The sequence below is a fragment of the Protopterus annectens genome, chromosome 14.part0 (genome assembly GCF_019279795.1).
Source record: "Protopterus annectens isolate FY-2018-M chromosome 14.part0, PAN1.0, whole genome shotgun sequence".
NCBI lineage: Eukaryota > Metazoa > Chordata > Ceratodontiformes > Protopteridae > Protopterus > Protopterus annectens.
In genome coordinates this window covers 366,290,921-366,316,012 of record NC_056748.1, presented here as the reverse complement: position 1 = coordinate 366,316,012, position 25,092 = coordinate 366,290,921, and the positions used below count along the sequence as shown (strand labels likewise).

General features: G+C 40.8%; 1 protein-coding gene across 3 annotated transcripts in view; it reads right to left on the bottom strand.

Annotated features, from left to right (window-relative positions):
* Positions 1-25,092, bottom strand: part of ECD (ecdysoneless cell cycle regulator) — a 984,622-nt gene that overhangs the window by 576,803 nt on the left and 382,727 nt on the right. For all 3 annotated transcript variants that reach the window (XM_044056092.1, XM_044056093.1, XM_044056094.1), the window contains 2 exons: positions 10,368-10,496; positions 8,938-9,060 (listed from right to left, as the gene is read on the bottom strand). In XM_044056092.1, coding sequence (XP_043912027.1) covers positions 8,938-9,060; positions 10,368-10,496 — 252 coding nt within the window. The remainder of the gene's footprint in view (positions 1-8,937; positions 9,061-10,367; positions 10,497-25,092) is intronic.

Genomic DNA, 25,092 nt, shown 5'->3' with positions numbered 1-25,092 from the left:
TACCTTGTGCAGCTGTTATGTAACACAGACTCCTTATCATCTTTTAGGAGATGACCTGAATAATTAAGTTAAAATAGTATAACACTTAGATATTACTGAGCCATTCCTCCCACTTAATTTCCACACATGACTGACAAAGTCAGGAGAAATGCCCAAAATATATGGTAGCTGCATGCTGGTAGTAGTCAACAAGTAATAACCTTTACCTCACTCAGGCAACTACTGAGTATAATCAGAAAGAGAATTACAAGCAGAAATGGCTAATAAGTTATCTGGTCCATCCATCTACGAATTAGTCCAAACAGTAGCAATTCATGATATCTCACCTAACCATTCCTCTGGTGACAATAAGACACATAAGTAAAAAATGCAGACATATTGTACAAAATATCTGGTTGAGCAATGCCAACAATCAGCAATAAAATACCAAGCCTCTCATACCACCCAGACATTATTCCATAGAAAGACTAAATCAGAATATACGTTCAGAATGTCTGGATATATTGATCAGCACTGTTCCTATTATCCATCATTCCAACATTTGAACACAACCAGGGACATGTTTAAAGTGTTAGTATTGTTAACCTGAGAAGTATTTCCCCAAGGAACATCATTAGTATGCCCAGGTATACAAATGCACCACCCTGAGACATTCACCCAAGCAACCTCTGCACAATCTTTTGTCTGAAGCATGTGGGAAAATGTGTTATGGTCTGATGAGACCAAGGTTGAACTTTTTGGCCACAATTCCGAAATGGACGTTTGGCACAAAAATAACAGTTTACATCACCAAAAGAACACCATCCCCACGGTGAAGTGGTGGCAGTATCATGCTTTGGGGTTGCTTTTCTTCAGCTGGAAATGGGGATTTACTCAACGTGGTGGGAATTATGAACAGTTCCAAATACCAGTCACTTTTGTCCCAAAACCTTCAGGCGTCTGCACGAAAGCTCAAGATGAAGAGGAATTTCAGCTTTCACCACGACAGTGACCCCAAGCATACATCCAAATCACAAAATCATGGCTTCACTCGAAGAAAATGAAAGTTTTGGAATGGCCCTGCCACAGCCCAGATCTAACACCAATAGAAAATCTGTGTGGTGACCTGAAGAGGGCTGTGCACAAGAGATGCCTTCACAGTCTGTCATTTGTTCCCAGTTAATTCAAGTATACACTTGAAAGCTGGACCCATAAAAAAAAAAAAAACTTTATCATAATCATCTCTGAAGCCTGAGCTTTATATACCATATTTGTACCACAATGACTCTAACAAATAGATCAGCTCAGAAAACAGGTCATGGCACCATGGTACGAATTACAGTAAGCCAGTGAATCAGTGTAACACAGGCAGCTGCCAGGACAAAAAAATGGCCAAATTGAATTTCCATTTATGCAAAAGCTTTTCCATGACAAAATAATGAATTATTTTCCCCAGTAACTCCATCAGTTGTTTGCTGTGTATGCACAATCACCGAAACAACACAATAAACTATTTTGCCCAATGCACACTTAGCAGTGAGACCACATATACAGAAGCACTCCTCTGATACACCAATGAATTATATCCCCAAGCAACATCTTCATTAGTACATGCGGGTATACACATGCACCAGAGTGAAACATCCACCCAAGCGAACCCCTTCAGTAAAATGTTATGCACAATCACCACAAATGAGCGTTTTCAATAAACGACCCTTCAGTAACATTTGCGAGTATGTGCAACCACCAAAATGAAGCATTCCCCCAAGCGACCTGTTAAATAAAATGATGCAAGTTTCAGGCTAGGGTGGTCAAGCATTTATACGCTGCTTTTGTCCATTAGGGATATGCAGGCCAAAAGAGGGGGAAAATATCCAATCACCTGGGAGGCACCACAGTGGAGAGTCTGGTTACTGTTCAATGCCATATGTAGCTACAGCTTGGTGAGGATGCTATATGATCTCTCTGCAAGCTTTGGCATTTAGTCACTGTATCAGTGTTCCCCAGATGCACTACACTGAGTGAGGGCAGTCCTAGCTGAATGCAGCAATCATTTTGCATAAAAAAATGGACTACAGTTCAAATATATTATTATTACTTCAGTGTGACAGAATAGTTTGGCTAACAATATACATTTAGATATTAGAATTCTAAAAAAAAAAATATTTGCTGAGACAGTATGCAGATAAAATATTGGCACATGGGTAAAACACACACTTTGGTAGCAAAGGCTTTATTATGGCAAATAGGATTAAAGAAAAAATACACTTGCTTTCCCTAACTCATGACTGGCAGATGCAATAATTATTATACAAAAAAACTGAATTAATTCCTCAGCAGAATATACTTTTAAACCAAGCATTAGTAATAAAAATAAGTCCTAGAATAAAACAATGAGAAATTTGAATCTATCTATATTGAGAGACAGATAGCTAGATGTCTATATATATATATATATATCTATATATATATCTATCTATATATATATATATATATATATATATATATATACACACACACATATATATATATATATATATATATATATACATATATATATATATATTTGTGGTTCCCCTTCGTTCAGAAACTCAAAATGCATATGGCCAAAGCAATTTCTGAAGCTCGACTTCGTGAAGGGAGGCTGAAAAACAGAAAAACGTGACACAACAAAGTTTTTCTGCAGGGGGGCAAGCCCCTCTGCACCTCCCACACTCCCCGCTACTTATTTATTCCAACTTCGAGATTGCACTATAGCACAGAAAGGGAAATCTCTCATTCTGCGCTGTATGCCATTCCCCATTCACACAGTTGAGCTTCCACAATTTCGAGCATATGGTCTCGACCATATGACTTTCGAGATTGTGGCCGTTCAAATTTGTGAAGGGGAACCATATATATATATATATATATATATATATATATATATATATATAGATAGCTATATATAGATAGATATATATATATATATATAGATATAGATATATATATATATATATATATATATATATATATATAGATATAAAACAACCATTATTTATTCCATGCTCACTTGTGGATGAAGAGCATAACAAGCCAAAGACCATAACTCAGAACCTCGGGCACACAGAACAGCCCAATACAAATCAGTATATATTAAATGTTTAAAAACATACCTCACAATAATGGTCAAATACCCTACATAAACAGCTGGATGCATGCTCAGTCATGTCTACCTTACCAACTAAGTAAATAAATAAAATGAAACAGAGGAAAAGGTAGCTAGTAATCGATAACGTAACTGCCCACCCCCAATGAGTGCCACTGCATGGTGATTGCTAATCCTGACAGTAACCTTTTTTCCTGAACAACCCTTGACAATGTTATGCATCAAACATCATAATTTTTCCCATTGGTGATTTCTAACTATACATCACATCACCGTAATTTTTGTAGTGCTTCACCTTTATACTTTAAGATATTCAACAATGTACATTTAACTGAATGTATTTTAGCATTTCATTAATAGGAAATTGACATTTCATATATCATTGTAAAGCATGCAAATATAATATATATTTCCAACATTGTGAGAGTCAGAAAAATGTTATAATCATATGCAGACTGTAATAGTAAAAATGAAATCTAGATTGTCACTATTCTCACATTTGTAGATTTTTTATATAGATAAGACAATACTTAGGTAAATGCTTAGAATTTGTGACACAAGCTTTGGTTAAAATTCCTGTTAAATGGCATCTTCAACAATCTCAAGTCTCAAGTCATTAAATTTCACCGCCAACAATCTCAAGTCTCATTTCTGTTTACTACCATCAGCCTAAATGAATAAAGCTAACTGTATGGTGCTGTTTGTTTTCTGCTCCATGCTTCCAGTGCTAGGTGTATGAGTTGCCTTGTCACTTTCAAGCCTACAGTGCTTTAAAGGTAGACAACACATAGGGTTATTGCTATATTACTGATAAATTATACTTTAATCTTGGCACTGAATTTACTACATTCCTTGTACAATTAAGCTAGAAAATTATTTAAATGAAACAACTAAAGCAAATGGATACTGGTAATTCTGTTAGCAGAAAACTATTGTAATGCATGTAGCATGCTGGTTATGCTCTAAAACTGAAAGAAAAATAACCCTGTTATAATACGGTTCATACATAAGAACATTTTACTTATAAATGTCACTTTTATAACTAAGCAACCACTGTCTTACCACATACACTGCAGTCACCATGGAGCAGCATAGGAAACCAAGTTGTTGTTGCGTCTTTCGGATTTTCCCGGTTAGGGGTTGCCTCAGCGGAACTCCAGTCTGCTAATGATTGGCAGCTGATTTTTACGTGCCGAGTTGCCAGCCCTGACGCACAACCTTCAACGAAGGTACGCCCATTCACGCATGTCTCCATGCAGAAAACGCTCTAGCTAAGAATCGAACCGGACAGCATCTTACTGTGAGGCGACAATGCTACCGCAGCACCACCAGATGTAACACATCTCGCACTGCCAGAAAAAAATGACAGAACTAAAGTGCCCTGAAAAAAAAATGCTGCGTGTTGTTTTATTTCGATGTCAATAGAAAAATCAGAGTTCTCCATTATCATACAACAAACTGGGATAACACAGACTGACAGTGTATAAGATGGAGAGACATAGAGATAGAGAAAAATAAAGAAAATATTTTTCTGCTGTACAGACTTTGGAGTTGTCCCAAGGAAATAAATCAAAACCTGGCAATATTGATGAAAATGATGATTAGACATTTTTATTTTAGCTCATCAACCTAAGACAAATATCATTGCTAAAGGGTTGAAGCTCATGGATAAGGTAAAGGAAATCCACAGTTACTTCATCCTGAAATAACCTAGCAATTAGAAGTCTTACTACTGCAGGGTGTTTTCAACCTTTGAACATGCAGATGTCACGGCACAAATGAACCTGCTAGCGCCGAGTGTGCTGAGTTCATCACAATGCATTTCTAGGAAGCTGTCAGTGGCTAAGACACACAATTGCCTCGGAACCAAGATAACTATCTGGGTAAATTCATTTTGGACACACAAGAAAAACAAACTTCTTCAACCAAGAAAACGGCAAAGGAGGGGCAGACGAATAAAGCAAGTGAATGCACTTTGCAAACACCTTGTTTTATTCATCTGCCGTTCCTGTGCCGTTTTCTTGCACTTTACAAACAGCTTGTTTTATTCGTCTGCTGCTTCTGTGCCGTTTTCTTGGTTAAATTCATTTTGTGTACAGGTCTTTGGTCAGCACTTTTAAACGACCAATTCCTGTGCTGGATCTTTTCTGGCAGCCTTTGTGTCATCTGTTATGCGCTTCTTCTAAAATATCGCATTGATATGCATATGAATGCAGAAAAAATGTTTGTTAATTTTCAAGGAGGCATATAGGTAGCAGATGTAAATAGGGATGAAGAGTATAAGAACATGACAGTGTATCATCTTAACAAGTGGCAAATGACTGCAATGTAATATGGACACATGGCACTGCCTTCCGGTTAATGTTAAGAGACTGTCTGGTTGAGCCATGGTTTGTTAAAGACAAAGCTTCTGTGTACACAAAATTTTAAGTCAAACATTTTATATAGTGATAACTCAGCACTCTAACCACAAAACATATTTAAAATTTTATATTAAAAAATTTTAACCATTACTATAACATCCTGTGGTTCCTGCTCAACAAACTATATAAAATAGACCCGGTTAGAGGTCGCCACATCAGATCACCAGTCCACTAATGACTGACAGTTATTTTTACCATGCCGAGTTACCAGACCGATAAGTGAATACTCTACAGCTAAATTTTTTTGTTTTATCTGTTTCAGTGCAACAAAACAGGTGGAAAATATCAGAATGTGGTTATTTGCAGAACCATTCATACAGAACACAAAGTGGACAAGCCTACTCATCCTAAGGTTAACAGTTGAGAGCTACACCACATGAACATTTAGACAGTGTTATGAAGTACTGCTATTAACAGAAAACTAGAAGAATGCCACTACTTTACACTAATTGTCTATCTTCAAGCAGTCATTACCATGCAGTAATTGCAAATGCACTAATCCTTGTATGTTGAACCGGGGAACTCATTGTAAGCTGAACTGGGAAACTCTTTACAGCTCTGTCATCTGTGGAACGTGTGAGTGCCCACATAAAACAGAGGGATCCAGTAGCAGGTAAAATCTCCAAATATTTGCAGAAGGAAAATAAATACCTGCTGCTGGACCCTCTATTTATTTGGAAAAACTAAAAGAAAATAATGTTGGGGATGGAGGTGTGACGCAAGTGCTGGCTTGGATTGCAAGAATCCGATTGGCTGCCACCACTTGCTTTATCAACTACCTTGGAAGGGTATTTTCGAGTAAAAGTTTAATGTGACCTTAATGTAAAATCATGCTGAATTGTAACTGCACAAGATAAATTACAAGTTCAGTTACGATTTCAGCATGTTTTACATTAAGGTCAGCTACAAATCTGCAATAGAGTTACTCACGCTTGTGGAAGGCACTTGGGGGTAACAGCTTGCAATTGCTATCTTCTCATGGCACACTCGGTGTTAAGCACAGAGGCACCATGAGAAGGTACTTGAGGTTAATGAGTTAAGCAAAGGGCTTTAAGCCATTCACCTATGCAAAAGTAAGAGAAAACATGCCAGCTCTGCATATATTATGGTCTGTGTAGTTTTGCACCCCATCCCCAACCTCAGCAACCCAAAATTACAGCCTATTAATGTAAACATTCTTCTATCTGGCCTTTCTTCTTCTTCTCTCTCTCTCTCTTTTTGCACTGCAATTACTATACTTTTAATATTAAAAAAGAAGAAAGAAAGAAAACAAAAGGGCATCTGTTTACTTTAGTAACTTTATCACATACAAGAACAACTAAATATTCTTTACTATAAAACATTCAATTCATATTCTGAACAGTTTCATAGAAATACTGTTAAGAACAGAAACTGTTTTATTTAGTTACTTTTCTCTTTCTTCCCCTTCCCTCAGTGTCCTTCCAAACATTAATGACATTAAGTGAGGCAAATTCTCTTCAGTACCTCACAAATTTAAAGTCCATTTTTTTCTGATACAGCCATATTTTACAAATGTAAATGATGCATTGCAGTCTCACATTTATTCATTAATTACCATTATGCTGGTCTTCTTCCTGTTCATCTCTTCCTCTCAGCTCCACATTCCAGTTCAATTCCAAAGTACTCTCAGTTCTTCAGTTCAACTACTCTTCTGTTTAGTGTAGAGTGATTAAACATTTTCCACACTCTACTGTCTCTGGCTTTTAACAGTTTTTCCCTTTTGCCACAGTTTTGTCAGGATCAACTCTTTCTGCAGGTTTGCATCTTTACTAATACAGGTCATGGCTGCTTTCTCGTGGCCATATTTGAAGCAAACACATGGTGTGTCCTTTCAATTAAAAGTTCCTGCTGTGGAATATCAGTCCAGTTGTTTGTGTCTTCATAAAATTAATATAGCCTGCACCTTTTGTTTCTCTGGTGTAAGTGAAACATGCTCTGTCCTCCAATTCTGCCATTTTTTAAACATCTCTTCTTGAACTGTCTTATACTCAGCCAGTCTTTTCTTCAGTTCAACATCTGATTTCTGCAGTTTTATCAGCTCATCTGAATATCTCTTTAAAGCTTCTTCCATTTTTTCCAGCCTTTAATTATTTAAGTTGATATATTCCTTCAGTGTTTGATTTAATCAGCTCTGAGCACACCTGGCTTATCTGTTGCTCTAGATTACTGGAAACCATGTCCCGTATTAAAGTTACAGCTTGAACTGCTTTTTGCTGAACAGCTGCAGGATTCTTCATAGTCTGCATTTTCTCTTCATCTTTTCTGATTGATTTTCTTCTCTAATGATATCCAGGCAGTATATTTACCACCCAGTAACTGAATTTACTAAAAATGACAGTGTTCCTGGCCCTTGTGTTTCATTTTTTTTCCACACTAGGAGAGCTGAAACTAAGCTGTTGATCAGTGTGCAGCCATCTTGGAAAGCCCCTGCATAGGTATTTTTATACTCCAAGCAGAGTCCAAAGAGTTTTTCCTCAGGAAGGTGTCAAATGTTGGAGGTGTGATGGAGAAGAAACCGGTAACCTGGAACATATGTTTTGGGAGTATAATGAGTTAGAGACTTTACAAATTCCTTACAGAGTATCATGTTAGAAATATTGGGTGAACAAATTGGTGTAACTAAGAAAATGATTCTTCTGAGCTTAAACACAAGATCTAAATTGCCTACACATAGTAAGGCCTTGTTAAGTTTAATTCTGACGGCCGCCAGAAAGCAATTACTAGAAAATGGAAATCAAAGTCTAAACCAACTGTACTTGAAGTACTGAATACAACATAATGTAACAGAGATAAAAGAACTGGAAGTGAGATCTTTAGAAAAGGGTAGGAACACATTACCTAGAAACACATGGAACCTGTGGGAACAATATATGCAGAATAATGTTTTGGAGGAATGAGGTTTGTGGGAAGGCACAAATTGAGCAATTTACATAATGTTGGATTAATGATAGTTATACAAAAGAGCAAATGTGATGTATAATGTTTGTAACTGAGAACATGTTAATATGGCTTGTTTTCTTTTATATGTATCTAAGTTTGCCTATGTCTTAAATGATAATTCAGTAAAGGTTTTATTAAAAAAAACACACACACACGCATACTGCTGTGATGCAGGCATGATCCTTAAAAATAAAGGAGGACCAGTATTAAATTCAGGAAATTTAAGAGTAAAGTATTAATATCATAGGGAAAAAAATCAAACTGATGTTATGCAAAAAGACAGTGAGAGATATAAAAAGATGGAAAGAAAGATTCATAAAGCAGAATGGTGTTATGCAAGTATGCTGGAAAAGAAGACTACCAAAGAGCTAATTAAATAAGTCAATCTACTACTTTTAGAGTCTACTGTACAAAATATAGCCTTACCTTGAAATAATCACTTTTCTTCAAATTCATCAGAAAGCCATTCCACAAAGTATCCTTTGTTATAGGGTTCTTTGATTCCAAAGGTGTGGTAAACTTGGAACACAGGATCTCAAAGCCATAGGCCTGGTGTAAAGAAATGTGAATAGTTAGAACTGATAGAACTATGAGCTGTTAGTAGGTATCATAAAACAAAGCAATATGCACACATAAATCTAATACAAAGCCAAGCCAATAAACTACACAACACACTACCACAATGCATGCTAAGGTATGGACAATATAGGGCATGACTTTTAACATCTAGTGTTCAGAATGGTGTAAATGAAGATGGAGACCCAACAGCATACAGCTAACTTCATTATGCTTTATGTCACACTGTATAGTGAATACTGGATATCAGACCACTCACTGGATATTCCGAACGCAGTTTAGGGGCATCAAATCTCTTATAGTTATATGCATACTTTATAGTCCCCTCAACTTTTCAAAAATTAATTTAGTCAAACCTACATTACATGTGGATGACTACATTCTAGGACAAACAGAGCTTCACCCATTTAACAGGAGCTCAACATTACTATTTCCCTGAAAGGGAATTCAATCAAACTGACACTAAGCATGCTCCTTATATGGGAATCTATGGAGAACTCTTTGCCGAATACATTCATTTTGCAAAATTGGTATGATGCTTACACAGACATCTGCTTCCAATCCATATTATTTTCTAACTCAGTACACCACCTTTGTTAATTAAAAGTATCAATCAAATAAAAATGTAGCTTGTTGTAGAGGCACAAACTGATGGGCAACAGTAAGTTTCAACATTGCTGCTACCAGAAAGAGCCCTAAGAGCAATTCTTCTGTACGAGGCACCAGTGTAAGGTTTTGTCAAATTCAGCTATGTTTCTTGATGAAGAAAAATCCTGATGTAAATTCAGCCACACCTTACTAAGAGACCGCCACTCAGGTGGTCACTTCTGGTCCATAATATCTAAGTTGCCATCTGCTGGACACTAAGATATCATAAGAGAATCTCTTGTAGAACAAGTAGTTGCTCCTATAATCTTAAAAGCTGCCCACTGTATTCAATTGATAGTACAGCTCAAAATAAGTGATAACTGATTTTTGCACAGGAAAGCCCACCACATCTCCTGAACTTACATAAACTAACTCCATGGTCACAAAATATTGGTGATGGGTAAAGTCCTCAAAACACTGCAAAGCAGTTATGGTTAATCACGTTTGGCTGTACCAGAAGCAAGCAAACCAGCATTTTCTGAGATTTTGTGCATAAATGTCACAAGGGAAGACTCTGCTGGGAGATGTGGTGCTTGAATCCTTAGGAATCCTTAATATCTGAGCGACAAACTAATAAAGTAGGAAAGAGGAAACGATATAACAAAAGATAAAATGAGAAAAAATATGTTTACCAGCTTCATGCCCAGGTCATGTGCTTTATAATGGTTTTGGGATGGAGAAGGCAGCACATAACCACTGTGTCTGTCTGGTGAGAATCTCTGCTGCAGTAGTTGTGCATATAAACACCTGGTAAATGTTACCTACAAGGCAAGCAAATAGAAAAAAAAGTTATATTAGTATTTATTTAAAAAAAAAAAAACAGTTAATCATATTTAACAGAATGTTGACTTATTAATACAGCAAACACTTCATTACAACTTAAAGGTCAGCCAGCTCTGGGGTCTCCTCAAGGTCAGTCTGTCATGAGGCAAAAGTCAGTGCCTTTTCCCCTACCAACACAGGTACTGGAGGAGTATCACATTAGTTCCCCTAGAAACAGTAATTCATGCCACTACTCTTTCATGAAAAAAGGGTGCTAGGAAAACTGAATAGAGACAGCAACTTACATTAAACTGATGCACAGAATTATATCTCTGTTCATGGTTTCTTTGTCCCTCACTATGCACTGACATCTTCTGCCTGCCTTGTCCCTCCATCTCTGGGTGTGTGAACACCAATCACTCAATTTCTTTCACTTCTCTAGGATGGTATTTACAAAGCATTTACCTTCAGTTAGCAAACAGGACTACCATTTGCGGACCAGTCTAGACATAGCAGAAAAGTACAGTTGTGTGCACTTACTATAAAAGTAGATGTTCGAGTGTATTCACTGTTGCAGTCATTATACTTGGGTTATCCTGCCGGCAGGCTACCCTCAGTCGGCCTGAATTCTAAAGTCTAGGTCCGGCGTCGGTTGCTGTCACCTCTTCCCTGATGTCAGTGCGCCACGGGTATAAAAGATGCAGCTGACACGATTTTCTTCAATTTTTCTTGCCCCAGATGTCAGGTGCTCCCAAAAGGGTAGGCTAAAATATGCCAATAAAACATGCATGCACCAAAATATATAATATACCTTCATCTACAAGCAAATACACCACATAGGTTGTATAGATTAGAGAAGGGCAGATAAGTTCCAGCAAAGATAAGGGGGATGGTGGGTGGGTAACCTGGACTGCAACAGTGAATACACTCGAACATCTACATTTAAGTATAGACAACTGTACTGTGTTCTTCGTGTTTCACTGTTGCAATCATTACACTTGGGTTGAATCCCAAAGCTATGGTTGGGAGGCTGGAGCTAAATAGCATTAGGAGTGGCTATGAGGCCCTGCAAAACTGCAGTGGCAAAGCCTGCCCTGGATTTAGAGTAGAGTGGTAAATTATAGTGCTTTGTAAAGGTGTGCACTGAACTCCAGGTAGCAGCCTCTAAAATGTCTTTGATTGGTACTCCCCTGAGGAAGGCTGCTGAAGTGGCTGCTGCTCTGGTTGAATGTGGCCTAATGCCCTTAGGCACTGGCTTGCCATGTTGTGAATAGCAGAAACGAATGCAGTGGCCTATCCACTTTGAAATAGTCTGCTTAGAGATAGCCTTTCCTTGTGATCCCGCAGCATATGCCACTAGCAGTTGCTCAGTCTTTCTGAAAACTATGGTTCTGTTCAAGTAGAAGCGTAGCTGTCTGTGTATGTCCAAAGAATGCAGAATTCTCTCCCCCTTATTCTGTGGATTTGGATAAAAAGTAGGCAGATAAATAGTTTGGTTAAGGGCCACACTGGACACTACCTCAGGCATAAATGTGGGGTTTGTCCTCAGAGAAACCCTGTCTGGATAAAAAATGATAAAAGGTTCCAGAGCCATGAGTGCCTGTAGCTCCGAGACTCGTCTTGCAGAGGTTATTGCTAGGAGCAGAGCTGTTTTCCAAGATAAAAAATTTACATCAGCTGTAGCGGCTGGCTCAAAAGGAGGCAGGGTGAGTTTTTCCAAAACATAATTGAGGTCCCATGCAGGTACTGGTGATCTCCTTGGAGGCCTTAAGTTTTTGGCTCCTCTGAGGTAATGCCTTAACAAGGGATGAGAAAAGATTGGTGGCCCTGTATTGTAATGAGCCGAAATGGCAGAGGCATAAATTTTAATTGATGAAAAGGATAGGCCTTTGTCCAGCATCTCAGTTAAGTATTGCAAAATCTGAGGAATATTTTGTACAGCTGTGTCAATTCCTTGTGCCTGGTTCCAGGCACAGAACCTCTTCCATTTTCCAGCATACGATTTTCTGGTACTAGGCCTTCTGGCCTCCAAAATGACATCCATCACAGCTTTAGTGAGAGGTGCGTTTTGTATGACTACATTATCCGCCATGCTGCCAGATTTAAGGTCTTGAGTTGGCTGTGCAGGATCTGATTGTTTTGTTGGGACAGTAGATGAGGTATTTGAGGCAAGGTCCAAGCCGGGCATTGAGACAAAGTTCTTTAGGACTGGATACCAGTACTGGTGGGGCCAGTCTGGGGCAATCAGTATCATCTTTGGCCTCTCTTGTCTGACCTTTAGGAGTACCTTGGGGAGGAGAGGCAGTGGAGGAAAGGCATATACTGCCAAGTTTTTCCAGCTGAAAGATAAGGCGTCCACTTTCCATGCTTGTCTGTGATACGTCCTTGTGCAGAATATTTTTACTTGGTAGTTGTGAGGAGAGGCAAATAGATCTATATCCAGGCACCCTCATTTCCTTGTTATCATGCTGAAGACTTGTGGATCCAATTTCCACTCGTGGGGATCCATGAGGTTTCTGCTTAGTTAAATCTGCCAGAGTATTTATCTTTCCTGGCAGGAATTGTGCCTGCAGATGTACTTGGTAAGTCAATGCTGTGTCCCACAAAGTCATGGCTCGTCTGCAAAGGGGGTAAGAATGAGTGCCTCCCTGCTTGTTTATATACCACATGACCGTGGTGTTGTCTGTCTTTATCAGTAGTTGTCCCGGATGAAGCAGGTCCTTGAAGGCTGTCAGGGCATTCTGGACAGCTAGCATTTCTTTTTGATTGATATGCAGATGCATTTGGTTTGAGGACTATGTGCCTTGAATACATCTTCCTGCCATGTGGGCCCCTCAGGCATAATCTGATGCATCCGTTGTTAATGTTTGCCTGGCTGGGGGTAAAGTGAATGGCTGTCCCTTGTTCTGGTGACAAGCCTTCGCCCACCATCGAAGCTCCTGCTTCAGGCAGGGAATGAGGGTAATTATTGTTTCCAGGCTGTGGCAATGTTGAGCCCAAACACTTTTTAGGTACCACTGAAGTTTCCTCATATGCAGTATTGCATATGGAATTAGTAGAACGCAGGATGCCATGAAGCCCAAAGCCTGCAGAATTTTTCTTGCAGATAACTGGGCCTTTGTTGCCAACAGTTTGAAATATGTAGTCAGTTGCCTTTGTTTGTCTGGTGTGAGATAAGCCATCTGGGCAGTTGTATTTAAGCTTGCACCCAGGAATATTATCTCTTGAGAGGGTACTAGTTTTTATTTCTTTTCGGTGACTGTGTACACTAGGCTTGTTAGAAATCTCTCTACAAACGCCAGATGCTGTAGTAGAATGTCCTTGTTCTCCGTTTGAATGAGGCAGTCGTCCAAGTAAGGATATATTTGTATTCCTCTTTGTCTGCAGAATGCAATTACTGGTGCCAGGCACTTTGTGAAGACCCTGGGCGCAGTAGATAAGTCAAAGGGCAGTGCAGAGAATTGGTAGAGCATTGAGCCAGCTTTGATTCTGAGGTATCTTTTGCATTTTTGTCTGATTGGGACATGCAGGTATGCCTCTTTTAGGTCTAAAGTCATAAGCCAAGCCTTCTTGCCCAGCATGGGTAGAAGCTGCTGTAGAGTCAACATTCTGAATTTTGGTATATCCAGATATGTGTTTAGAATAGATAGGTCCAGTATTGGTCTCAAGGACTTGTCCTTTCTTGGTACCAAGAACAGTCTTGAATAAAATCCTTGTCCCTGCTCTTGCTCTGGTACTTGTTGAATGGCCCTCATGTCCATGAGGGATAAGACTTATTTTTGTGCCTCTGCCCATTGATGTTTTGGCAGGTCTGGCCTGCTGTTTGTCCTTGGCAGGGTATGGAAGTGAAACTTGTAGCCTTGTGACACTATGTCTAGGACTCATTTGTCCTGGGTTAGTACGTGCCAATTTTGAGAAAAAAGTGCTAGTTTTCCCCCTAAAGGTGCTGCCAGAAGATAAGTGCTTGGTGCAGGCAGGGGGAAGTCATTGGGACTGTTTCCTGTATGGCTGTGATTTGTCTTCTCCACTTTTGGAGGTAGATGCACCCCATTGTTTAGACCTGTACGAACCTTGGGGCTGGGATCTGCCTCTTGGGCATCTGTATCTGCCCCTTTGTGGTCTGTCTGACACTGGAAAGGACCAGTTCTTTGTAGGTCAGTGTCTGCTAAATCTTGGAGGTTGTACCTGTAAGAAATCCTTAACCGTTTGCATAGATTTAGCTTTATCCTCCATTTTCTTTAACACCTCTTCTGCTTTAACACCAAACAAGGTATCATTAATGGAGCATCTAATAATTTTGCTTTGACATGGTCAGGCAGATTTTGTTCTTTTAACCAAGCATGCCTCCTGATGACAGAACCCGTTACAGCGGCCCTGCAGGAGGCCTCCAAAGAATCAAAATCACATTGCAAAGTATGCTTTCCAACTTGCTCAGCTGCATGCAATAAATCCTGCATTTCTTTGTTTTCTGCACATTCAGAATTTATCAACATTTTCTGTTTAAGCAGTGACATAATATATTGCTGATATTTGAGCATATGAAACTGACAATTTAAAGCCTTTATAGCCAAGGTAGCAGAAGTGTAAATCTTTTTCCCCCATCTGTCCAATGCCCTAGAATCCCTGTTAGAGGGGGTAGGGTTTTTTGCAGTGGAAGCCTTGACCCCTTTGGGACCCTGAGAGATAGGTTCTGGGTCAGCAGCAGGGTTTTTGAAAAGGAATTTATGAGAGTCAGGAACCCTGTAGAACCTGTCCGGCTTAACAGGAGCTGGAGTTAAGGAGTCAGGGGTCAGACTGGACTCTGAAAATACATAATCTACAATGTGCCACACAGGTGGAATAGCTAGGGGCCTGTGTTGTGGGAGTAAAAGGAAGTCTCTGAGCCTTTTCTTAGATTCTGAATAATCTTGGCTCTCCCAGTGGAAATGCTCCCTTCATGGTATGCAAGGTTTCCCCAAAAGAGTAATCCTCAGAAGGAGAGGCTGAAGGGATAGATTCTTCAGCATCAGAATCCTCATAGGGAGGAGGAGAGTATTCCTGATCAGAAGAGGAATCAGATGAAATGGAAACCTGATCTGAAGATTCATATTCTGTCTCTTGCCTAGGCCTTTTATCAGGAGGGGGATGGGAACCCCTGATCAAAGTAATTAAGTCTTCGGCCATTTTGAGCATCTGTTTTTTGGGCATGGAGGCCTGTCCATGAGGCTGTTGTACTTGTTTCTTTGTCTTTAAAGGTGCTTTAGTCTTTGTCTTAGTAGCTGGAGTCGTTTTAATGTATAATTGAGTAGGTCTGAAAACACCCTCAGAAGCCGATGCCTGCTCAGCGGCTCCGGACCCATCTGAGGGAACAGTCTCCAAAGGTCCAATACCTTGTGCTTCCAGCAGCTTAGTCAACTCCACGTGGGAGTCTGTAGCGGCCTGCGGGTCTAAAGTAGCGGGCGTCAGGGGCTGTGAAGGCGCCTCGCTGAGAACCGGAGACTGGCTTAGAGGAAGCCTCATCGTCGGTTTTGGACCTCGGATGCCTGTCCTTTTCTTTTTCTTTGCGTTTCTTGTGAATTCCGGTAGTCAGATGGCTATCCGATGGCATTGTGTAATTAAATCTTCTGCCAAAATAGTGAAATGCAAAATCGTACAGACGCTTAATAGTGCGTTGGTTAAATCTAGCACAAAACCGACAACTAGCAATGTCTGGTCAGGGCCTAGGCAAGGAATACAGTAAGAATGAAAGTCCTTATGAGGTATTTGCTTCCCACAAGAAATACAGTTATTAACTTTTTCTGACATCGGTCTGGAGCAAGAAAAAAGGTTTCCTCAACGGGGTACTTAGCATTTAATGAAACTTCGGATCTGAAATTGAACACAAAAATCTCAGGAGTCAGTCGACCGGCACTTGCGAACTACTTCTGCTTCGGGCACTGCACGGCAAGAAAGACTGAAGAAAATGGCGTTGGCTGCATATTTTATACCCCTGGCACACTGACGTCAGGGAAGAGGTGACAGCAACCGACGCCGGACCAAGACTTTGGAATTCAGGCCGACTGAGGGTAGCCTACCAGCAGGATAACCCAAGTGTAATGACTGCAACAGTGAAACATGAAGAACATCCCAAAATGGCAAGGAGAGTGGTTGGAAATTTAAGTTTCCATATAAAACTTATGAAACTGCCTGTCAGTTTTACACATGGGTACATACAGATACACTTACAGTTACGCGTCCTATATATGTGTGGTTACTTTTCACTAATCTGTCAAGGGATCCAGCTGTACCATGATTTTCATGTACCTTTCTGGCAATTTATGTCAAATTCTTCTACCTTTCATTTCAAAATCATGTGGATCAAGGATGCTTGTACAGGGTCTACTAAACTCTCTACACAGCAGAATTCAAAAGATGCAGAGGATGCTGAATGGTAACATATACAAAACTACTAACAGCAGCAGATTTTTTTTTTTTTTATAGAATACTGTAGATATTTTTGTCCATTAACACCAGTAAGACATTTAAACTTGACTGCTCCCTAAACATTGTATATGTAAATTCCAAGCCACAATCATTTTCCATTAACATCTCAAAAAAATGTTGATCGTTGTCAATCTTCATTTTATCCTTGACAGATGGGTTCGGTTCCAACATCGGAACCAACTTGACTGTTACTACAGCTTGTGCCAGCCAAAAATTCACGAGCTCACCTCTACCCAGAATCCCTCTCTCTCAATTATCTCCGATCTCATTTGCCGCTTTCCGAAAATGGAGTCTTGCTACTACTCTCGAGCACTAGTGGGTTTAGGTAAATTTTTGTCTTTTTTCTTAAAGTTTCGGTCTCTTTTCCCTTTTACCTCTCTTATTACACTTGGTGTATTTTTCCAAGTATCATCGTTGATACCTTTCCTCTTTACACTTTTGTTTATTTCCCACTATCCTTGCTGACAGTCCTCCCCTTTCTCATAGTCTTTTTCTCATCCCTGTACACATTTGTGTATTTCTACAAGTATCATCGTTGATAGACCCCTTTCCCCTTTTTCATACCATCTTAAAAACAAAGTAAAAATATAACTAAAAAATTATATCTCTTCTGCTTTCACTTTCTCTTTGTGGAGTGATGCTTCTTTAGCAATTTCTTTTTCCAGCTGTTTTCTCTACTTGACATGCCTGAGAAGGGTAACGGCCCCTTTGGTTTAAAAAAATGCCAAAGTGTGGCCTTACAATTCCCTCGTCAGACCTTCATTTGTTGTGTGTGTATCGTCTTGGCCCTCACCACTTACAGGAATATACAGCATTTATCATGCTTTAGCCACCGCGCTCTACTGGAAAGGTGTAATAAACTTATTTTAAAAGGACTTCTTTCTTCAGCTTTTGGTGAAGCCTTATTCATGGGAGATAAAGCTAAGACAGATGTTTCATCCCCTTCTTCGTCATCCTCTACAGAAAAATCTGAGAAAGGAAGTCTCTTGGTTCTGACGTCCCTGTCGGTTCCGAAAGCCAAGAAATTGAAGACCTTGGTTCTGAAAGTTCCCACGGAACTGAAGGCCTCTGTTGTTCACACTCCAATGTACATTCCAGCACCGATTGCAGTTTCGATCCCTTCGACATCTAAGGCCTCGATACAAGAACTGACTACTGCTCCACCAGCTAAGACCACTTTGCCTAGAGCTACTTACTCTCCATCAATTGATCCCTTTGCTGGGGTCTTCCCAGAAGTATTCTTGCAGAGGCCTAAGTCCCTTTCTTCATCGTTCATCTGCTCCACCAAAAGTCTTTCAGAACTCAATGTGGACAGGCTAGTGAATAAAATTTTATAGGCTAGAGGGCTTTCAGGCCCCTCTTCAATATCGACCCCTTACTTTACACCATTAACTACTCCTCGGAGATCTTGAGTCCTCAGTTCCAGACCTCCCAGTGCCGACTATACTGGCTCTGGAAATGTTCGCTTTTTGGAGCTGGTAGTTACCCTGAGCTCTTAGGTTGTTTCTGAACTGGAGAACCCCCAGAGCTGTGGTTACCCTGCTGGTCCCGGGGGGCAGGTCTCATCTCCAGGTTTTTCAGACCCATCCCTGCTCCTTTAAGCTTCAGCTTAAGTTAGTTCAGCTCCAACTTTGGTCTTGAGTGTCAGTTCTTCGGAGCGGGGAGTGACCCCAGTTCCAAGGCAGTCTTTCTCGGTTCTGGGCTCCCTTCCCTCTTCAGGGGGGCTGGTCTTTGAGGCTCTGCAGAGGACCCTTTCTCTTGTAGAGACTCAGTCAGCATATTTCCTCTCGGAACAGGTACCTCCCTCTACTTCAGTTATTCCTTCTGCCTCTCCACTGGCACAGCGGGTGCTGAAGCCTCAGATATTACAAGCACAGGTACTGTCATCTTCTTATACCTCCCCAGATTATCCCCCTGAGGAGGTCCCTCAGAAAAAGAAGTGCAAGAGGAAGCACTTGGATTCCCCAAGGAATCAGTCACAGAAGACACAGATTTCTATGGGGGGGAATGGTCCCCACGGTCACCCCCTGAAGAGGTCTTATTTGGAGGAACCTTGAAAATTTTAAAACAGAGGGCTGAAAGTCCCAAAACCCTTCTTCTGAGGAATCTGTTTACCTGCAGGCTTTCAGCATCTGCCCATCTACCTCTTGGGTGATTCCACCCACTCATGAACTCATTCAGTTGATTTCTCAGCACGTGTGGAAGGCTCCAGACACCATCGAGCCCATCCCCAAAAGACTGGATAAGATACTTTCCACTCCTGAAGATAAACAGTTTTGGGCTAATGGGTTGGCTCCAGATACTGTGGTTGTAGTGGCAGCCACTAAAAAGGAACTTGCTGAGGAGAGTTCCTCTGTCCATAGTCTCGGGCCATGGACAGATTTGGGAAGAGGGTCTGCACTTCATCGACCTTCGCCATAAGGTCCTTGAATTTTTTGGTACATTTCACCAGACTCCAACAGCATCTGATTAAAGAGTTGTCAGAAACCCTGGCAGGAACTGTAGCTGAGGGAGTCCAAGAGAAAGTGGCTTCCCAGTTAGCCACCCTAGAGGCTTCCCAGTTAGCCACCCTTGAGTCTGTTTCCAATTCGTTCAAGAGGCTGATCACTCATACAGCCAAAGGGATGACTGGAGTAGTGGGTGCAGGCGTAGCCATAAGGAGACATGCCTGGATGCACACATGTGACTTTTCAGAACCATTCAAGTCTTATTTCATAAATGCTCCTTTTGACAGAATATCCTTGTTTGGCCGTAAAGTAAAAGAGGCTTTATCCAGGTGTGAGAAGCATGGTAAGACATTTTCTGCTGTGGGCATATGTTCCTCCACTCCCCAAAGGTCCTCCTCTGGAGGTAGTCGGGGGACACTTATCCTTGTACCTGAATGCCTAATTAAACTTAACAAAAGATTCCTGGGTGCAACGGATCGTATCAACCTCCCAGTGTTCACAAGAAAATCTCAGATGTCTCACCCAATCAGAGGGATTCAGCAGTGGAAGAAATCCAGAAACCGCTGGACAAGCGAGTCACCCAACAAGTCCTGCCAGCCTAAGAAGGATCCGGAACCTACTCAACATTCTTTTTAGTGCCAAAAAAAGACAGAGGACTGAAGACCAGTTTTTGATCTCAGTATACTGAACAAGTCTGTTCAACACAGTTTTGGATGGTCACAGTACAGTCTATTTTCCCGTATTTGAAGAAAGATGACTTGATATGCTCAACAGACCTTCAGGATATGTATAATCATATAAAAATGGACAAACACTCCAGAAGGTTCCATCTCTTCTGGCTGGGAGCCAGTCATTACCAACTCAGAGTACTGCCCTTTGAACTCACCACAGCCCTTTAGGTATTCACCAAATGCATGGCAGTAGTAGCAGCTCACTTGAGACTGCAAGGATTCCAAGTGTTTCCATACCTGGACGACAGGCTCATAACTATTTTGACCAAGCATCAATTAATAGTAGCTGGAGACTACACTATCGACACCTGTGCCCATCTGGGGATTACTGTCAATCTAGAAAAGTCACATTTAACCCTGACATAAAATTTAAAATTCATAGGGGCAGTACTGTATACTCAAACAATGATAGCATCTCTTCCTCCAGAATGACATCAGAGAATTGTGGTTCAGCTTCAAACGTTAATTCACAGAAAGATGGTTCCAGCACAATTAGTCTTGCAAGCCCTAGGATCCATGGCAGCTTCCATAACTGTAGTACCATTAGCCAGGTTACATATGAGAATTCTGCAATGGCTACTAGCTTTCCCAGTGGTCTGTCCTTCACCATCCACTATCAGACCAAATCTTGATCACCAGCTGTTGCAAAATGGATCTTCTTTGGTGATACATTCCAAGCAAACTGTTCACGGTCATCCCTTTGTTTTTCTGGAGGCCACGGCCATAGTAACCACGGATGCCTCCCAGATGGGGTGCAGGGGCATTATCTGGGTAAGACGGTCCAAGGGACTTTGGTCCCCACTAGAGGCCAACTTGCACATCAATGTCCTGGAGATAAGAGCGATGAATTTTGCATTGCAGACCTTTCAGACAGCTCTTCCCCAGGGGACTACTGCAATTCAAATGGACAACATGTCAGTGGTTTGGTGCATCAACAAGCAAGGAGGAACCAAGTTTTACCCCCTTTGTCGAGAAGCCCTGTTAGTGTATAGTGAGCAACCTTGTCCAATCACTTTCTAATAGCAATGCACATTCCGAAGAGTTCCAGTGTGATTGCAGACAAGCTGAGCAGATGCATCCATCAGCCTCACAAGTGGTCTCTCAACCTAGAAGTAGCAAAAATAATATTCCACCATTGGGGTCAACCTTCCTATGACCTGTTTGCCTCTCCCCTAAACAACAAGTGCAGCATTTACTTTGCCCTGATTCCCTCACCTGGGAAAGTCATCCAGAAATGCTCTCCTCCACGACTGGCTCCCATTCTAATGTATGCCTATCCCCCAGTACCTCTAATTCCCACATTTTTACAGAAAGCACTCAGGTTGAGGAGTACAGTAATCTTCATTGCTCCATTTTGGCCTCGACAGATTTGGTTCCCCTTTCTTTGGCCTAACTTAATTCGACAACCTTGGATTCTGAACCCAGTGCTAGATCTCCTGTCCCATCCAGGCGGTCTTGTTCAACCAAATATTTTGAACCACAAGCTGACTGCATGGTTCCTCCAATTCCATTAACTGCCAGGAGTCCTAACATGTCCTCTTCAGTAGGTCACATCCTTTTGTCGGCTCATAAACATTCTACTAGAAAACTATATTTAAGTAAGTGGAAGAGATTTACAACTTGGGCCCATGAAAAGCAAACTGATCTTTTTTCTGCTTCAATAGAGCACGTTTTAGATTTCTTAGTATCTCTGTTCAATGCTGGGGCTTCTCTATCCTCCAACAAATTACAATTGGCTGCAACTTCTAATTTTCACAACGGTTTAGAAGAATGTTCTTTAGCCTCTCACAGACTTTGTAAATCATTCTTAAGAGGAACACTTTTGTTAAAATCTCCGTTCAAAGATTCAACTCCTACTTGCGACCTAAACTTAGTGCTATAGGCGGTAATACATTCCCCCCTGTGAACCCTATGTAGAATGCAATCTTAAGTTTTTATCTTGGAAGACACTCTTTTTGGTAGCCATTATGTCAGCCAGAAGAAGGAAACAAGAGCTGATTGAGAAGGTTAATCTGAGGTGTAGCTTAATAAAGTTGAAATGAAACTCACAAGGAAAATAAGACAGGATTACATTCACAGAAACGATAACTACTATTCTGACAATGCATTGCTGATAATAGACAAGATACAAATATTATTTTATATTGTTTTTAAACCCATACTACAATATTTGGTTAAAAAAAGAGTAATATAACTTCAGATAGTCATTCATTTGCTACTGCATTACCCAAGAAGTTACATTTTCTCTCTCAGAATACCACCTGTCCCACTTTGTGAGGGGCAGTCCCTCTTTGGGGAGTTGTATCCTACAAAAAAATTGTAAAAATGGCAAATGTCCTGAGATTTTAGGGCAAAATTATTTCCTATTTTTTATGTAATAGTTACATAAAAAGTACAGTTTTGTACCTACCATAAATGTAGATGTTCGAGGATTCCATTGCTGCAGTCCTAACTATAGGGTATAGTCCGCGTCCAGTCGGCCCGAATACCAGAGTATAAGGCTGACGTCGGTCAGGGCGCATTAGACTGACGTCAGTACGTCAGGGTACTAATGCGCATGACCGACGTCATATCCTCAGTCTTTTCTTGCCCCAGATGTCAGAAGACCCTAAAAAGACAAGTCCCAAAATACCTGCACCAAAAACATGTACAATATATACAAGAATATATACAAAAATATAAGCATGTAAACTCACCTACACAACCACCCCTAAACACAGAGGGGAACGAGGGACCGTAAATTAGACTGCTGCAATGGAATCCTCGATCATCTACTTTTATGGTAGGTACAAAACTGTACTATGTTCTTCGTTTTCCATTGCTGCAGTCCTAACTATTGGGTAGAATCCCAAAGCAGAGGTAAGGGAGGCTGGCAAATCATAAAGAAGTAGGAGCTGACAACATGCCTTGCAAAACAGCTGTGGCAAAACCAGCCCTTGACTTAGAGTAGATAGGAAGGTGATAATGCTTAGAGAAAGTATGCACTGAACTCCAAGTAGCTGCTTCCAAAATATCCTTAGTTGCCACCCCTTAGAAATGCTGTTGAAGTGGCAGTAGCCCTAGTGGAATGAGGCCTAATCCCAGCTGGAATCTCCTTGCCATGATGGGAATAACAAAATGCAATGCAAAAGCCAATCCACCTAGAAATAATTTGTTTTGACACAGGCTTGCCCTGTGAACTCAAAGCAAAAGAAACAAACAACTGCTGAGACTGCCTAAAATCCTTAGTCCTGCTTAAATAATAACGCAATTGCCTGTGTACATCTAAAGTGTGCAAAATCTTTTCCCCTTTATTTTGAGGGTCTGCATAAAACGTAGGCAAATGAATAGTTTGGTTTAAAGCCACACTAGAAACCACCTTAGGCATAAAGGAAGGATTAGTACGTAATGATACCCTATCCTTATGGAAAATCAAAAAGGGCTCTACTGCCATAAGGGCCTGCAACTCAGACACCCTTCTTGCAGAAGTAATAGCCAACAGAAAAGCAGTCTTCCATGACAAGTATTTCAATTCAGCAGTAGCTGCAGGCTCAAAAGGTTGTAGAGTAAGTTTTTCCAACACAAAATTGAGATCCCAAGCAGGAGTAGGAGCTCTACGTGGGGTCTTATATTCTTTGCCCTCTAAGAAACTGCTTGAACAAAGGATGCGAAAACAAAGGTGGGTCACAATCATAGTGAGCTGAAATTGCTGCAGCATGAATCTTAATGGAAGAGAAGGACAAACCTTTGTCCAATAACTCAGTAAGATATTGAAGAGCCACACTCAAATTAGGCTCAGAAATCTCCAAATTCTTTGCTGTACTCCAAAATAAAAATCTCTTCCATTTTTCTGCGTACACTCTCCTTGTACTAGGTCTTCTAGCTTCCATAATCACATTTAAAACTTGTTGAGGAAGTTGAGACCTGCTGTGTTTCAACACAGAATATGCCAGGCTGTTAGATGAAGAGAGTGAAGCTTGACATTGAGCAGATGACCGTCCTTCTGAGATAACAGATGAGGAATCCGAGGTAAAGGCCATGGAGGCTTCTTTACCAGACTCCGTAGTAGTGGGTACCAGTGTTGCCGAGGCCAATCTGGAGCTATCAAGATCATCCTTGGCCTGTCTTGTCTGACCTTTAATAGTACCTTTGGAAGAAGAGGCAGAGGTGGAAAGGCATACACATGAAGGTTTTTCCAACTGAAAGACAGAGCATCCACTTTCCAAGCTGTGTGATGAAACCCCTTTGTGCAATACTTTGGCAGCTGGTGGTTTAGTGGTGAAGCGAACAGATCTATGTCTGGAGTTCCCCATGACACTGTCAATTTCTGAAATACATGAAGATCCAGTTTCCACTCGTGGGGATCCATGATTTGTCTGCTTAACACATCTGCTAAGGAGTTCTGTGCTCCTGGCAGAAACCTTGCCTGAAGAGTTAGTTGCAAGCTTAGCGCAGTCTCCCATAAAATCATTGCTTGCCTGCATAGAGGATAAGAATGTGTTCCCCCTTGCTTGTTGATGTACCACATGACAGTTGTGTTGTCTGTTAGAATCAACACCTGCCCTGGAAGAAGTAACTCCTTGAAAGCCATTAATGCAAACTGGACTGCTAACATCTCCTTCATGTTGATATGTAGATGCTGTAGTCTGGCAGGCCACTTGTCTTGTATCCACTTTCCATTTAGATGAGCTCCCCAAGCAATGTCCGAGGCATCTGTCGTTAAAATCTGACTTGCCTCTGGCCGGGTCACAGAGAGTCCCTTGTTTAGGTGACATTCCTGAGCCCACCACAAGAATTCTTTTGAAGGCAAGGTATTATTTGAATGACAGTGTCCAAATCCTGGCAGTGCTGTGTCCATACATTTTGAGATACCATTGTACCTTCCTCATATGCAGTTTGGCATTGGGAAGCACCAGAATACAAGATGCCATGAACCCTAATGCTTGAAGGACTGTCCTTGCAGTCAGCACGGACTG